The following is a 16,754-nucleotide window of genomic DNA, read 5'->3' on the forward strand; positions in this document are numbered from 1 at the left end:
AATAACAAACAGCACTGTGGCCTGTAACCATTTGATCTTGGTTATATACTACACTCATCCTGCTCTTAAAAGTAAGACAAATAACCTGCAGATATACATTTGTCTTTATACGTTTATCTTTAATTGTGTATTCAGATTTATAAATGTTCAGCTTGACAATTTTAGAATATTGCATAAACTCCTATTTGATATTAATAGTTTTTTAAGGGCTTTAAGTCTTTCTAAGACAAACTAGGGTTGAAATACTTGGAAATTTAACATTTCAACCAAAAGTGTTGATGTTACAAGACTTATTTTATATTTGTGATTTTTTTTCTTTGAACTTTTATGTTGCAGATCACTTTAACATATAAGGTTCTTCACCCAGTAAAGGATTAACTTTACATTCAATGAATGAAAAAGGCTTTACTCTCATAAAAATATTGCATTTAAAACAAGACATTACCGCATTGCCCTTGTATCTGATCTGGATTTCTCTTAAAGAAATGGTGTTTTACAATTTTATGAACTATGAAACACAAAGTGGATGGTGCCTTAAACCACATACATGTTTTAAGCAGTGGCAGAAAAGTCAGAGACAGTTGAGAGGCAGTGGCTCCTTCTGCTTGTTGGCAATTATTTGTTAACATGTAAAATGCCCTTTCTCACAATAGTTTAAAATAATAAAAAAATGATGGACTCCTGTGGATGCATCAGACCCATCACTAAAGAGTTCAGATGGGATTTTGGAGGGTTAAAAAGAAAGTCTTGTGTACACAAGATGCACGCAGTGCTGATTTTCCTTCTGAACAAATTTCACCTGGTTGTAATGAGGTTTGGGAATTAGTGGGGGAAATAGGGTATTACTACTCCTCAGATAATGGTATGCAATCAACATTTGTTACAACAGGCAATTTATTTTGGATTAGACTGGACTGTAAAATTTTATTCACAAGCTTTCCCGTTCTGCTTCATCCTCCCACAGAAGCAGCAGGCTGGATCTGGTGTGGATCGGCAGGCTGGTGCCAGTGGTACTCAGCAGGCTCTCACGGTGATGGTTCAGGGCCAGGGTCAGACCACCGGCCAGCTGCAGGTCATACCTCACGGGGTCACTGTCATTCCAGGACCTGGTCAGCAGCTCATGCAGGCGGCGCTGCCCAACGGCCAGGTGCAGCGGTTCCTCTTCACACCGCTGGCTTCAGCTGCTACGCCCACGTCAAGCACAGGTATGATAAGAGACAAATGAAGGGCAGATGAGGGCTTTTTCTACAGCTTGCATTAAGCGATAAAAAATAAATGTGATACTTAAATGTGATGTCTGAATTTAAGTGCATGCTTTTTCCTTTTTCTCCTTCCAGCCACAACAGCAACCAGTCAGCCCAGCTCCACCTCAACCAAAACTCCAGCCCAACCTGCTCAGCAGGCCGCTGCCCCGATTCAGACAGGGGCAGCCCCTCTGGCCACCGCCAGCACCCCTTCATCGGCCAGCCCTCAGGGCCAGTTACCCCCACAGACGCAGGCCCATATGCCCATCCAGTCTCCTACCTCGCTGCAGGTTAAAACACAGGAAGGAACTACCCAGCTGCAACTGCAGCAGACGTCCCACGTCATCAGTGTGTCTGGACTTCAGCAGCAGGTATAGTTACGACTAGCAAAAAAGTTAACTGCATCCTCAGTCACTCCTTTCCCCTCAAAGTTGATGACTGTGACTTTTATTCACATTTAAAATCCTCCAGTGAAAGCCTCACAGCAGCCGGCAGTAAACCGGTTTGCTGTTTGGTGCAGTCTGTGGATTTGCCATTGTTTCCCACTTTGAACTGCGATTCAGCTGACAGTGTGATTTGTTAAAATTGTGAATTTTCTGTGTTGTGGCTGCAGGTGTTGGCCCAGCTGCAGGCCCAGCAGGTTGGAGGCACGCTGCCACAGCAAATCAAGCTGCAGCTTCCCATCCAGATACAACAGAGTGGGACCACCTCAGCTCAGGGAGGACAGGTATTAGATTCAGCTTCCTACTCCAGGACTTTAGATCCTCAGAAAATAAAGAATGAAAATGCGTTGGATTAAATTAAGCTTGTAGCAAAATTGTATTGCACATGTTCTAATGACCCCAAACATGTCATCATTGGGATGAAGATGTCAAATAATCTGATCCTTTATTCCTCTACCTTTTTTCCTGTATTTACAAAGCCACTTTTTTAAAAAAAAACTATCCAATGAATCCCCATTTAAAGCACAAGCTGACTGCCACACTCTGCTTTGCACAGATTGGGAACGTGGTTACCATCCAGGCCGCATCTGTCCAAGAGCAACTGCAGAGAATCCAGCAGCTCAGAGAGCAGCAGCAGCAGAAGAAGAAACAAGCTGCAGAAGCAAAGAGGGAGTTGGCGCTCAACGCAGCCAGCCAGAGCGACATCATTCAGAAACAGGTGTGTATGTACGCAGCTGTCACAGTCAGGTTATCATCTCACTCCAAAACTCCTGGCCATCAGTAAATAAACATTCGTCACCCTTCAACCTGGACTCTGTTTAATTTTACAGCTCAGATCTGTCTTTGTTTACAAAGCTTTATCCTGGCAATGCTTGTTCCTGTGTTTGCTTAATAACAATACATTTCTATAGATAGATGTTGTTCGCATCAAACTGCTGGAAGTTCACGGTAACAGGTCCTTGACTGACCTGTTACCATGAATGTCATACTTCTGATTTTTCGTATTTCCATGAGGTTTACTCTGTCGTCCTTCTGTGTCGCATATTCCAGGTGGTCATGAAGCAAAACGCTGTGATCGAGCACCTGAAGCAGAAGAAAACCATGACGCCTGCAGAGAGAGAAGAGAATCAGAGGTTTGCCTCCAGATTAGGGTTTTTTTGTGTGTGTGTCACATGTGCTGCTTTAAAAGTCAACAGGTTAACACTTCATTAGTACCGGGAGGACACATTAAATGGCTTCTCAAAGCAAACATCTAATAAGCCAATCAAATGGTAGAAACAGTACATTTAGGCACGTAGACATGACGATGAAGATGATCGGATGTTTAAATTAAGTAACCAAATGGGAACAAAGGTGGTTTAAGTGGGTGGTTTTAAGTGCTGGACAGGCTGGTTTGGGTATGTAAGAAGTTGCTGAGGTTTTCATGCAGCACTGTGTCTAGGTTTATGAAGAATAGATCACTGAATACAAACATCCAGTGATCAGCAGTTCTCTAACCTCAGTGTAGTTAATGGCAGAGATCAGAGAAGAATGCCCTGATTGGTTTAAGTTGATAGTGAGGCAGCAGTAACTCCAGTAACCAGTCATTTCAACCAAGATACACAGAACAGCATCTCTAAATTCACAAACCTTCAAGTCTCAAAGTAGATAGAAACTAGAAAACTGAGGTTCACTAAAACTCAGCAATGGAAGGCAGGGAGGAAAAAAAAGAAGTGATGTGCTGGTGCGGGGAGTGATTTATTAGCCCCCTTTAGTGCATGTCTTTGGACCGTGGGTGGAAGCCAGATTACCTGGCTGGAGGGTGGATTTGACTCATAACCCTTAATGCTAATTAAGCATCGTTTATAAGTCACAGCTCACCCACATATCGTTCCTCAAATGTCCATCCTATTGTTACAACTGCATTCCCACTCTCCAATCTCTGACTGAGTTTTTTGGCTTGATGTGTTCACTGTACTGCAATGGCCTCCACAGTCACCAGATCTCAATCCAAAGCCTGCAGCATCTGCATGACACTACTGTGTCTTTGACTTGATACCTTCTCATGCCCATGTGCATGCTCCCTGCAGCCCATACGGGATCCTCTTCTCTCTCCGTCTGACTTTTGTCTAACACATTGTTGGGAGGTGCAGAACAGCCTGGGAACATTTGGACGTGTAACCACCAACAGCTGCATGTCTTCACTGTGACCCTACAAGCAGGCAAATCCATTTATAAATGACGGGAGTTGTACAATAAAAATATACATCTCTCCTCGAGTCCTTCAGTGATTTGTGGTGCCGTAAACTTCAGAAAAGCGACTGAAAAATTAGTCGGAAATTTAAGCCGCCCCATTTTTCACTGCATCATCCCTGTGACCAATCCTACCGTTAGTAGGTCGATATTTTTTTATGCAGAACGTGTTTGTTTTCCAGGCAGTGAGCTACGATTGCTGCTACCAGACCGTTTTGTTTACTAAGCTTAGTTAGGACAACTGCAACTGTAAAATAAAAGCCAAAATATTCAAATGCTTAAAAAAATGTTTTTCTTTGTTCTTCCTTTCCTCCTTCCCGTGTTTTTATGTTAGTTAGAATATACTCTGACCTATAGCCGACCCTGACAACCATTTGTTTATGTCCACAGACACTGTGTAAACACTGTACCCATTCACACAGACCTGAAATACCAAACCCAGACTACCGTGACATCAGTACAGCAGCTCAAGCAGCAGCTGTCTGTCTTTGCTTATTTTTTCAACCTTTTTCCATTTCTTCATGTCATCCTTTTCTCTCTTTTCCTTCAAAACACAGTTCTGTTAGTAATAACGCGGAACTTTGGCATCCGTTTGCATGTTTATGTGCGTCCTGCTTTATTCCTCCATTTTCACGCTGCATTTGGCCTCTGTACTTCAGCGGGCACGCGGTAGGATCCCTGGCCGATCTTTGACCTCAGCAGCCGAGGATGTGTTTGCATGTTGTTCACACAAACTCTGCGCCGAACGAGGCAACGGCTTTCGATCTCGTCTGTGAATGTTAGCGAACACAAGTGAACATACTGGGAACACAGAGCCATAAATCGTGTGGATTTATTTGATTTTGCGAAGTGAAGCTGCTAACATGTAACTTTCTCCCTCTATGGATTCTCATTTGTTTGAATAACAATGGCGTGGATAACATTTCTTCCTCCTGAATCCAGTCCCACTCTCTGTTCATCTCTCAACATGCCTCTCTTCCAGTCTTCCAACTCTCAAGTCTACTCGCTTGCCACTGAAGCGTAGAGTCTTATACAAATAAACACTAGACAAATAAATAGTCTTCTCTGCATCCGTAAAAACATGCGGGTGAGTAATAAAACTAGAGATGATGTCACGTTTGCCTAACACTTTTAGAAATTAATCGTGTTTGGCTCAGAATTTAAAAGAAGGAAATGTTCATGCTTTTCTAAGCAGTGGGCTGCTAGCAGAGGGTTTTGGTGCTAGACACTTTGTTTGAGCTTAAACTCGCCGCCTGCTTCAGAGTTGAACTCCCCTTTTGACTTCAGAACTGCATTAATTCTTTGTGGCATGGATTCAGCAAAGGGCTGGAAATGTTCCTCAGAGATTTTTGGTCAGTATTGACGTGAGCGTCACAGCTGCTGCAGATTTGTCAGCTGCACATCCATGATGCAAATCTCCCGATCCAATGTATCCCAGAGCTGCTCAGTTGGATTGAGATGTGGACTGTGGAGTGCATTATTCTGGTGGAATGCTGTCAGAATAGGGGTACACTATAGTCTGTAAGGATGGATGTGGTCATTAACAATACTAAGGAGGCTGTGGTGTTTAAGTGATGCACAATTGAGCGGCCTAAAGGGTACCAAGAAAATTAAAGAGTGGTTGTTTTTAGTTGCGGTTGTCTTCCTGTCAGCTTGAAGCAGTTCTCCTGGAGAACTGCCACTCACTGGATATTTTCTCTTTCTCGGCCCATCCCCTGTAAACCCTGGAGATGGTTGTGTGGGAAAATTCCAGAGGATCATCTGTTTTTGAAATACTCAGACCAGCCCCACATGGCACCGACAATCAGGCCACGTTCAAAGTCGCTTTTCTTCATAATCTGCCTAATATTTCTCAGATTTTAACCCTTACTTGATTGCTCACATCTGGGAAAGAAGAGATTTGGAGCCAGATAGAGATGAAAGTTCAGAACCTGAGTCAGAACTTTGTAGTTACATGGATTACACAACTGAGCCACGAAAATGCCTCGCGGGCTTGTTTTCAGAGAAATGCCTTCATTGTTCATTGACAGGGACTGCCATTTCTTACATGTGGAAAGCAAAATTTTAATATTTCAAAGTAGCCACACAGGTTGTACTTCATGAAACATAGAAGCATTGTTTGGATTAATGCGCTGCTCCAGCCCACTGGTGTGTCATAGGGATACATTTCTTCCTCTGTGACTTTGACTGTACTGACTTTTTGAATTCTAGCTTCAGATATGTGATAATCCTTTCCCTCCCAGCCCTTTCATCCTCCTCTGCTCTCTCAGCAGGAGTATTATGTGTGTTTAATGTCTTTAAAATGCCACAGCACTTTTTCACATGGGCCTTCATTAGATTTAGTAGAGTTCTGGGTTTTTATTTCTTCTTTTAGCTTTTTTTTTTAATTAGTCTGCAACATTCACAGTTTCAGCACTTTAACATTAAATACAGTATGCTTTTATGAGTTGTGATTTTTAGTTTTAAGAGATGTGATTACTCTCTTGTTTTCTCTCTCGACCATATTCTGTTCTCATCTTTTCAGGATGATCGTGTGCAACCAGGTGATGAAGTTCATCCTAGACCGGATAGACAAAGATGAGAGGCAGGCAGCCAAGAGGAGGAAGAAGGAAGAGGTGGTGGAGGCCAAGAGGAGGTTAGCCAACGCCAGTAAGCTCTCCTCGCTCCTTTACCGACACAAAGAGAGCCTCAAGATGGAGATTCTGAAGAAGCGGGCACTTCTTGACAAGGAGCTGCAGCTAGAAGCCCAGGTATGAAGCAAGCTTGAGACATGAAAAAATATTAAAAAAGCATAAAGGTTTTTACTCTGGGCGTGATGTTTTAAAGGCAACTATAAAGAACTGGTGACAAATGGCACTAGAATGCTTTTATTTTGCACAAAAAGGGCAGGAAGTGACATTAATCGCATTCGTTTCTGGCGTTGAATTCTCCAGGAGGAGCTAAAGAGGGATCTGCTGCGGATGAGGAGGGAGAAGGAAAGGGCTCAAGCTGCAGCCCAACAGGCAGCCCAGGCTGCCGCCGCCGCCGCTGCCACCCACAACCAGCAACAGCAAAATCTGTCCCACATCACCTCTCAGCATCACCTTAGCACGACTGTCAGCTCCACACACAAGAGGAAACGGGAAGAGGAGAGGGAGATGACAACGTCAGCCAAGTCCAAGAAGAAGAAAATGATCTCTACGACGAGTACAAAAGAGAGCAAGAAGGACACAAAGCTCTACTGCATCTGCAAGACGCCCTACGATGAGACCAAGTATGATGATGCTCTGTTAAACACTGTCAAAATAAAAATACTGTATGAGCGAGTTTAGCTGCATTGGTGACAGCACTAAGCTGAATAAAAAGAAAAAAGACTGGAGACGTGCAGCTGTCCACATTAAAACATTCACAGTTTTTACTGCCCTGATATCAGAGGTCAAAGAATAGACGATGTTCTCACTCTCAGCCAGTTACTCTTTTTAAATGTACACTTATTTTCAGGGTTTTACTCAGTATTGCTCTATTCATCAAGTCCTCATTGAATTAAACCTGTCTTCTATTGCAGAACAAATCCTTCCAATCTCATATGTTTATTTTTAAAACTAAAATTTATTGTATTTATTGACTTACTGTAAACCGGGGACTGTCTACAGTGACACCTGTGTGTCCTCGTTCTCTCTAAAGGTTCTACATTGGCTGCGATCTGTGTACCAACTGGTATCACGGAGAATGTGTGGGCATCACAGAAAAGGAGGCCAAGAAAATGGACGACTACATCTGTGTGGAGTGTAAGCGGGGCCAGGAGAGCAGCACAGAGGAGCTGTACTGCATCTGTCAGACACCATATGACGAGTCACAGTAAGGAGCAAGTTTTTAATTGTTTTAAATTCAGCTTAATGGAGTGTGTGAGAATTTCAGACACAGTTGCTATTTTTGCTCCTTTTGCAATTTCCTTAAACTCATCTTGGTTCATTCATTTTTACCGTAGAGTTTATTTTGAACTGATGAAAATGTGTCTTCTTTAGTATATTTATGTTTTACTTTTTTTCCCTATAGATACCAGTTCTAATGTTTTAAGGTCGAAAGTAGCAATCCAGTTATGTCTGTGTAGGTTCTCAGTCATCGAGGACTTCTTAAATTTCTTTCTAAGCTCCTTAAATCCAGTTATATCAAAATCTGTATTATGCTACGGTTGCACTAGTAAAAACAGTGATTTGAGACACAACAAACACAACAACATCTGGTTTGCCTTTGAAATGGTTACTTGGAAGATGGGGAGGGGGTCTGTGACGACTTACAGTCAGTTGCTGTCTTCAAAGTGACTTTGGTGCATCAAGACAGCAATAAAATAGTCAGTCTGATATCAGTTTACAGTTAATCGGGGTCAAGTTGGCAATTACGTGCAATCTGTTTGGAATACACAAACAAAATCTCAAATCTGTTGCTGTCTACCTTGACAGAAATTCATATTAACTACATACATTCAGAATCCAGCAGCTTGAAACAGAAATTCCTCCACAAATAGTGACGCAGTTGCGTCAGGACAGATTTACTTGCTTAATGCAATAGGTGCTCAGCAACCTCAATTTTACTTATGAATATAACCAGTTGGCAACCCCTTGAGTCAAGTCCACTATTGCAAAGAGATGTGTTGCAGGTGAGTTGCACTGGTTCGCATAAACTGCCTCAGAATGTTTGCAGTGTGTTGGCAATCTGAGTTTATACATTAGACAGCAACTAATTCCAAACCTTTGCCAGTCAGTCTGAGTCTGACCTGCAACTGTTTGGAGACAGGTTGCCTTCTACCAGGTGGCCTGTGATCAAAAGCAGCCAATAAGAGTTTGAATGTGCAGCACCTGGAACCCTTTGGACGACCAGTTAGTTGCTGCAGCTGTTTTTAATGGACGGAGTTTATTCATTTGTAAAGAAATGAATCATTTTTACCAACTGTTATTACGTGTCACCTTGTTGTTTCATTCGGTAAATAAGACTTTCTTAATAAGTAGTTTAAAATATTCCACACAAAAAGTCAAGCAAACAGAGAAACATAGCAAAGATATAAGCATTAGCATTCCTGTGAAGAACGTGTAAGCATAGACATGAAAAATGGCTTCTTTACTATCCAAGCAAACAATTCTTCTTCTTTTAATTATCAATATGTGCATGTTTCAAATAGGAATCCATCTTAAGTGCTTTATGTGTAAATGACACCAATCCGTGATTACTTTTCATCTACTCAGGTTTTACATCGGGTGCGATCGATGTCAGAACTGGTACCACGGTCGCTGCGTGGGAATCCTGCAGAGCGAGGCCAACCACATCGACGAATATGTGTGTCCTCAGTGTCAATCGACAGAGGACGCCATGACGGTCTTCACACCGCTCACCGACAAGGACTACGATGGCCTGCGAAGAATTCTGCGCTCCTTACAGGTGAACTGAAGATTTATAGCTGTTGCACAAGCTCACTTCTCACACGAGAGATGGGGTCATACCCTCCAGCCTAGACTACCTGCTAATGTGTGCTGTGGAAGAGAAGGTTGAGTCACAGAAGCTTATTTATGGGGGTCACAAACAAGTACATAAACACACCGAGCAGTATCTGAATCAGCAGCACTGTAGTTGTAGTTTTATTATCAGCAATGGGGAAAAACACTAACGTAGCTCCGTGTAGCCCCATTACAATGCAAGAGCACAAACAAAAGTCCTCTGTGTGCGTCTTATCTGATGGGTTTGGCTCCCCCTACTTGGACAGCTGCCTGGCCTCGGCGTCTTTTCTGGCTTCCCTTTCTTTTCTCTTTCTTCTCCTCTAATTTTCTCCTCCTCTGTCCAGCAGCCTGTGTGTGTGTGTGTGTTTCTGTGTGTGTGTGTGTGTGTGTGTGTGAGTGTGTGTGTCTGCGTCTGTGTCTGTGTGTGTGTCTGTGAAATGTGGGAGAAAGTGAGAGAGAACATCTGTGTTGACCCACCTGCTTTCACTGTAATTTTCATGGTGCTGTTTGTTTTTCTTCATTGGTTTCAGCTTTCTCAAGCGCCTTTCTTTGTCTTTATTTCCATTTTTTTGTCTCTCCCACCTCTGCAGGCACATAAAATGGCGTGGCCATTCCTGGAGCCAGTGGACACGAACGACGCCCCAGACTACTACAGGGTTATCAAGGAACCAATGGGTGAGTGCACTGTTGTGAATTCAGTTATTTAAATTTGTAAATGAACAGTTAGTAGCTCTTGTCTTATTTATAAAACGTTATAGAATCCTATTCAGGATGGGCAGAAGGTTGGATGTCACCCATCGGTTTCTGGATGCATCTTATAGCCTCAATGAGTGTTATTGTTTCTTTGGAGCTAGAAGTGACCTAACTAAACTAATAAAATATTAGAATTTTACTCCCAAAACAAAAGCCCAAATTTCAAGTACGATTACAAGTTAAAAGTATAAGTTACAGCTGCAAGTCTGCAAGTATGTCAGTGAAAGGGGCCACACCCTCAACAAAATCCAGATAGGCACTTCAAACAGAGACACCAACTATCAGTCACCTCTAATGCAGTCCGATCCCCACTCACAGCTTGACCCATGTGACCTTAAAAGCTCACATGTTGGAGGGATGGGGCAGTGTCTCAGGAAGGTAATTCACACCTTTTCCCCATGATGACAGTAATGACCCACGCGTTGATTCACAGATGGTTACAGGGGCGGGTCAGTGACTCTCAGGGGTTCCAAGAGGACAACCACACTTGGGGTTAAATACATGTCCATCAGTTTTTTAGCACTGAAGAAGCTTCTTGGATCAGAGGTGACCAAAAAGAAGTTCAGTTGCCTTCATTTCAAGTAGAGATGGCACGATACTACTTTTTTATGTCCGATACCGATATCATAAATTTGGATATCTGCCGATACCGATATGAATCCGATATAGTGTATTTTTTAATCAATAAAACTGTTTTTTAATATCTTGCTGCATTTTGTATAAATTCATACTCAAGTTTTAAAAAACAAAACACTATGTCTTTGTGCCCCCTTTTCCCTGTTAATGCCCTATCGGCCCCCCTGGCTCAACTTTGCTAGATCCGCCCCTGCACAGTTACCAGCCGTCAGCTACGTAGAAAAAGATCCTGGTGTAGAAAGTAATATTAAATAAATTCTAACAACAGCTTATCAAGCTTAAACGTGCTGCTGTTGTTCAGCCGCTGGTTTCCTCTTTCTGGTGCAAAGTGGGCCAAAAACAAACAAGAGAGACGGGAGTCGCGACAGAAAAGCCGATCAGCTGATCATTGATCAGTTTCATGATTGAAGTAGCAACAGGAGAGGGAGAGAGAGAGAAGAGGCAGTCACTCCATATATTGGTTGTTAAGCTTAACGTGGGAATGCGTTACAAACATTCAGAGATGAACTTACACACTTGCTTTACTTCTCTCTGGGATAACTTTCTCTGCGATGAAATGCTGGTTTGGTAGCGAGGCTCCAAATGCTGAACCAGACCGCTGAGAGGTCTCGCACGCTCAGCCGCTCTGTCACGTGACGCATACTGCTCCGACTGCTAAGGTTATGAGCTGAGTTACACCATGTCGCAAGTTTTGTGAGGTGCTTTTGTGATATTTAATGGATCGGATTGCATTTGTTTTTATTTCTCTCCGATATCCGATCCAGTACTTTAGATCAGTATCGGACCGATACGTAATATCAGATCGGTCCATCCCTAATTTCGAGTCCTTCGGACTGTTAAATTAGCTGTAGAAACAAGAAAAACAAACAGCTTTTGTACCAGGCTGTAAATATGTTAATATAACAGGTGGTTGGGCATTTTGATAAGGGACTCTATGGGGATTGCCTCACTTTTGTGGCCAGTCTCTGTGGGAGTTTTTGACACTCCTGTGCTGGCTTCATTTTTCAACCCCGCAGGTTGCCGTCTGGTCTGGATTTGAGCCTTGTTTGTGTTACTTCTGAACTTATACTTGTGCACATTTTAACCAAACTTTTTCTAAACTTTTCTGACAGCTCCCCTCATTTTCTGTCTACATAATATAACTCCTGAAGCTTTTTCTCTGAAATGAAATAAAACCCACATCAATTTGGAAATCTTGAAAGCGATATCACTGAATCTAAAGCGTTTCAGCTCATTTACTAAAATTGCATATGGTGATTAGTTTCTGCAGCATACCATTGATTTTTTTTTTTTTTTTAAGGTAAATACCTTTTTTAGGCGATGTTGCTGAAGGTTAATTTTCCCAGAAACCTCATTTGTGAAGGTGTTTTTGTATTTATTATAATAATTTGTGCCTGGCCAGAAAGACAAAGCTGCATCAGTAAAATTTAACTGTTGCATATATTAACTACTACTATAACTTTTGCATTTTGAAAATATTGCAAAATACTGATTAATAGATGGTCGTATTAAGGACTTTGTATATGATGGTTGTCTCAGTAAAAACATATGTAAGGTGCACAATATGATGCAACACTCTCTATGACTATCAAGCTTTCTTTTTATAGCTGTGTGATCTATTCTAGGGTTAGTTTCATTATGACAGGATGCATCCTCACATTCCACCTTCGCATCGTCCTCACATCTTGCAATTCACAGCATCAGTCTTAAGCAGCCTTTATAAAACATGCCGTGTGATGAAAGACACAAATATGTTTCCTCGCTCTTCCACGCACTTTGTCTCCTTGAGGTGCGATTAAGAGATTGGTGATGAAAAGCACTGTAATTGTTGGGAGTGTGTAGCCTCCTTGAGGAGAAAAATATAAAAACAAAAGTTAGAGTTGGTACATAATTTGTACTTTGTAATTTGAGTAACTTGGAATGGGATTGGTTGGGAGTTATCCCTGTGTAGGCGATAAAATTGCTTCTGTAGTGCTGGTTTTTTATTTTGGAGTTGCTTTAGGCTCTGGAAGTAACACCCAGGCTCTATATCTTAAACATTAAAAAAAAAAAAAAAAAACACCACCCGCCAGGAGGGCAACACGGAGGAAGCCCTCCAACTCAGATCAAACCGGCCATGTAAATGGGGACTTGCGTCAACAGGGCCTTTTTGAACTTCCATCCAAACAAACCGTTAATGAGCTGGTCCGTGTCTGCCGGGCTCCCTGTGGAAAGGGACCAGCCCCACATTCAGCTCCTGTTGGCCTGGTCCTGGAAACTCTAGTCCTCCCCTCACCCGTCCACCGCAAGAAAAAGTCCTTGTTGGTTTACAAAAAATAAAAAGAGCTTTTGGCTGGTGAAGCTGCTGGCGTTGGTAGTTTTTGGAGGGTTTTGAGATGAAATCTGATGACAGAGAAGAAGGAGGTCTTTGATATTGACCATGAGGTTTGTGAGCCTCTGGTCATCTGGGTGGGGGTTAAAGAGGTTAAGAGTCGGATGTGTTTGTTTGAAACGCAGCCCTGGGGATGCCACGCAGTGCGAAGTGCCAGCAACGGCAGATTATGTAGAGCCTCATCTGTTGCCAGTTAGCTTCTTTGCTAAATCTCTTATTTTCTTAAGTTTTCTACTTGTTTTAAAAAGGTTAGCAACTCTCAAAGCTCCCTTTCAAGAGAGGAACTGATAACCATTTTGCTTTTTTCCACCCCCTCAGAAATGACTCTTAGATAATGGCGCTCTCCTCAGGAATGACGAATCGGTCACGTCTCAGTAACTAATCTGGAAGGCTGAATAGATCGAGGTTAATGCTGGCAGAGGTTGTGGATTTTTGCTGTCACATATAAAGCGACGCTCTGTGCTTCCACGAAACATATTTGAACGTCTGTCAAGCACATACCACATAAGCTGCAATTACTTTGAAGCAAGCATGCTGATTTGTGGAACAAAATCGATTAGAAAACCCAGATATTTGTGCTCTGTTTCCGCATATGTGATGCGTTTCTCTGCCAGAAACTAACAATTAAATGACGTTCATATTACAAACTTGCCATCAAGTCTTTTACCAAACCAGATCTTTAAATCTCCCTTTGCCAGACCTTTCCACCATGGAGGAGAGGTTACAGAAACGCGAGTACATCAAGCTGACGGAGTTTGTAGCAGACATGACCAAAATCTTCGACAACTGCCGCTACTACAACCCCAGCGACTCGCCCTTCTACCAGTGTGCCGAGGTTCTGGAGAACTTCTTTGTCCAGAAACTCAAAGGCTTCAAAGCCAGCAGGTAAGATGACGGTGAGGATGATGAGGATAACAAAATGGCAGCGGGGTACTTTCGAAGATGGGCTTTGTTTTTAATGCCCAGAATCAGAGAGAATTTTCAGTGTCTTTCAGAAAGACACCAACTAATTAGCAGTTTCACTTGTAGCCCTATATGATTGACTCTGACTGGTAGATTTACTCTAGTGAGAGCAATAAAATTTAATCTCTCACAGAAAAATAACAATAAATTTGCTCCTGGATCACTATCTTATGGTTCTCCTCAATGTTTTAAATGTTCTTTCAACCACCAAGCTTGTTCTGTCTGAAATAAGCCGGTAACACTGTTAAAGGGACCTCTATTGTGCCTATTTTTTAAATATAATTCTGGACCTTAATACCAAACTCTTTCCCTTTTCAACTGCCCTTCCCTTTACGCCAGCTTTCTTGATTGGCTTTCCTCTGGAAACAGAAGGTCTAAAGATACAGATCCAGTATGGTCATATTTAAAGCCCCAGTTTCACAGGCATAGAGACCAGTCAGAGAACTCCCTGGCAACCTCCAGTCGCTAGGGAAACCTGGTTCATAGGTGGTTGCTGGAGGTTGCAGGCAGGTTGCCACAGTTGCCAATAGTCTGCATGGAAAATGCTGACAAACACTGGCCGCTCACTGTCTGAGCCATAAAGAAACGAATAAGTGCGATGCAGATCGGAAATGGAGAACGTTTGCTTTCACGAGTAAAAGTTGGGCCTTTTCAGATGTTTTGGTTGGAGCATTAAAGCAGAGCTTTCACTTTGAGGTCCCTATTTCTGTTTTGCATAAAGCTCAGGGAGCAGTTTGCAGACAATTCGCCATCTTCCATGCAAACTGCCGGCGACTGCGGCAACCTGCAAGTGACCAAAACCAATCGCAAGGAGGTTTTCGGCACAGCATCCTGTATTTGTAACAAATTTCACATTATCCACTGACACCAACCGGACGAGGAATACACACTTCAGAAAGAAAAGAATAGAAACGTCTAATTCAAATCTTTCACTCTGTCAGATTTATATAGTCGTTGATAATGTTTTGCTGGAGTTGTGTTTGCTTAATTACTGGATTTTTTTTTCCTTTCTTTTCATTCACACCTTCACTGTTTATCAGTGCGACCTTCACACTTTCACACATTCAGGCTTCAGTCAGCTCATCTTTGCACTCCTAACAACAAACCTGCTCAGGCTTTCATCGTGTCGTCGGAGCACTTCATGCTGGCAGCTACATAAAAAACCCACTTTCTACCATTCACCCCGACATGTCGTATGACAGAGCGTAGGGAATGATCTGTGGAAGTCAGACCTGTTTAGATGCACCTTTATACCCGACACCTTCTCCACTGTCTGCCTGTGCTTGGTCGTGCCTCTGAACTCATCTCACTGAGCTGTCCTCGCTGTGCCATGTGATTGCTTTGGTCGGATGCACTCTACAAGATGGCAGGAATTCAGTCACATTATCTTTCAGGTGGCTTTCTTTGTGTGTGTGTGCATTAGTTTGATTAAATAGGGCGAGGAGGGTAGCGGGCGTCTCCTAACTGAGAAGATGGAGCGCCTGTGAGCGTTTGAGCCACGATGTTTTAATGGGCTCAGTAAGTCTTGTGGTCTGCATCCAGCTTTATGTGCTTGAGGTGGCGACGTACTTCACCTGCATGTACTGACGTCATCCATTCTCTCTCTCTGTCTCTCTCTTGCAGATTGTGATGTCAGACTCCTGGGTGCCGGGGTCACTCTTAAAAACAAACAAAACATAATTCGCTATCCTGGATGTTGCTGTTTTCACTTGTTTTAAAAAAAAAAAAACAGCATTAAAAACTTTGTAAGAAAGTGCATATATTAAGACACACGTTAGGTGTGATCATTTTTTTTTATTTTAAAAGCAAATAAAGGAGAAAAAAAGTTTCTACTGTCTAAAAACATTAAAAACAAAACAATGGCAGCCATGTTGGTCACACAAACCATTCAAGGGAAAATGTATTTTTTTACACTCTTCCACCAGATGACATTTTGTTGAGGCAAAAAGAAGTTTTGCTAAATTTGTTTGTCTCTGAGATTCAGTTTCTGATCACAGGTGTTGATTTTGACTGTAAAATCACACGTGAGCGACACAAACACACACTTTACTTTTGCTTTGATAGAACTGTTGTTCTTTTCTTCTTTTTTTTTTTGCCATTATAACATGCTGCAGAACATTTTTACCTCATTTCTTTTTTTTTTTTCTTCTTTTTTTTGACATTCATTACATTTTCTTTATTGGCTGTACCCATGTATTATATTTCATGTTCATATTTTATCTTTTTTGTGAAGGAATATGTTTTATGTTATAAAGGAAATAATGGTTTACGCTGTAAAAACAAAGTAGAGTGAAGAAAAAAAATCTAGTTTAGCTTTCATATTCAGAATATGACGAGCTTAGCGGTCTCCACTATAATAAAAATAAATCTTTTTTTAAAAAAAAAAGACTCTCTGTATACTTATTGTTGGGTCGACATCAAAAACACACATTTCAGTAACATTTCACCAACATGGCTGCTTGGTCTGCAACAACCCGTCTGACCCACTGGCATCCAATACATGTTTTGCTATTGCTTTTTTTTTTTGTACTTTCCCCTAGTCACATATTTGTCACTTTGTAAAGCCTTTAATAAAAAAATAAGAAGAAAAACAACAACAAGAAGTTTTCCAACTGTGTTCTTCCTCCTCTCTTTGCCTGTTTCT

At 41.9% G+C, this 16,754-nt stretch overlaps 1 protein-coding gene across 6 annotated transcripts in view; it reads left to right on the plus strand.

The window, feature by feature from the left end:
• LOC146385258 (nucleosome-remodeling factor subunit BPTF-like) overlaps positions 1 to 16,754 on the plus strand; it is a 56,732-nt gene that overhangs the window by 37,571 nt on the left and 2,407 nt on the right. For 5 of the 6 annotated variants that reach the window (XM_084930881.1, XM_084930883.1, XM_084930882.1 and 2 more), the window contains 11 exons: positions 965 to 1,205; positions 1,338 to 1,615; positions 1,858 to 1,971; positions 2,244 to 2,405; positions 2,738 to 2,820; positions 6,444 to 6,669; positions 6,853 to 7,172; positions 7,583 to 7,756; positions 9,139 to 9,331; positions 9,978 to 10,062; positions 13,846 to 14,032. In XM_084930881.1, the coding sequence (XP_084787007.1) occupies positions 965 to 1,205; positions 1,338 to 1,615; positions 1,858 to 1,971; positions 2,244 to 2,405; positions 2,738 to 2,820; positions 6,444 to 6,669; positions 6,853 to 7,172; positions 7,583 to 7,756; positions 9,139 to 9,331; positions 9,978 to 10,062; positions 13,846 to 14,032 (2,063 nt within the window). Of the gene's footprint in view, positions 1 to 964; positions 1,206 to 1,337; positions 1,616 to 1,857; positions 1,972 to 2,243; positions 2,406 to 2,737; positions 2,821 to 6,443; positions 6,670 to 6,852; positions 7,173 to 7,582; positions 7,757 to 9,138; positions 9,332 to 9,977; positions 10,063 to 13,845; positions 14,033 to 15,733; positions 16,753 to 16,754 lie in introns of those variants that run through there. The other variant, XM_084930884.1, reaches the window with a different exon arrangement.

The sequence above is a fragment of the Perissodus microlepis genome, chromosome 6 (assembly GCF_051167445.1).
Source record: "Perissodus microlepis isolate ML-2025 ecotype Zambia chromosome 6, ASM5116744v1, whole genome shotgun sequence".
Taxonomy (NCBI): Eukaryota; Metazoa; Chordata; class Actinopteri; order Cichliformes; family Cichlidae; genus Perissodus; species Perissodus microlepis.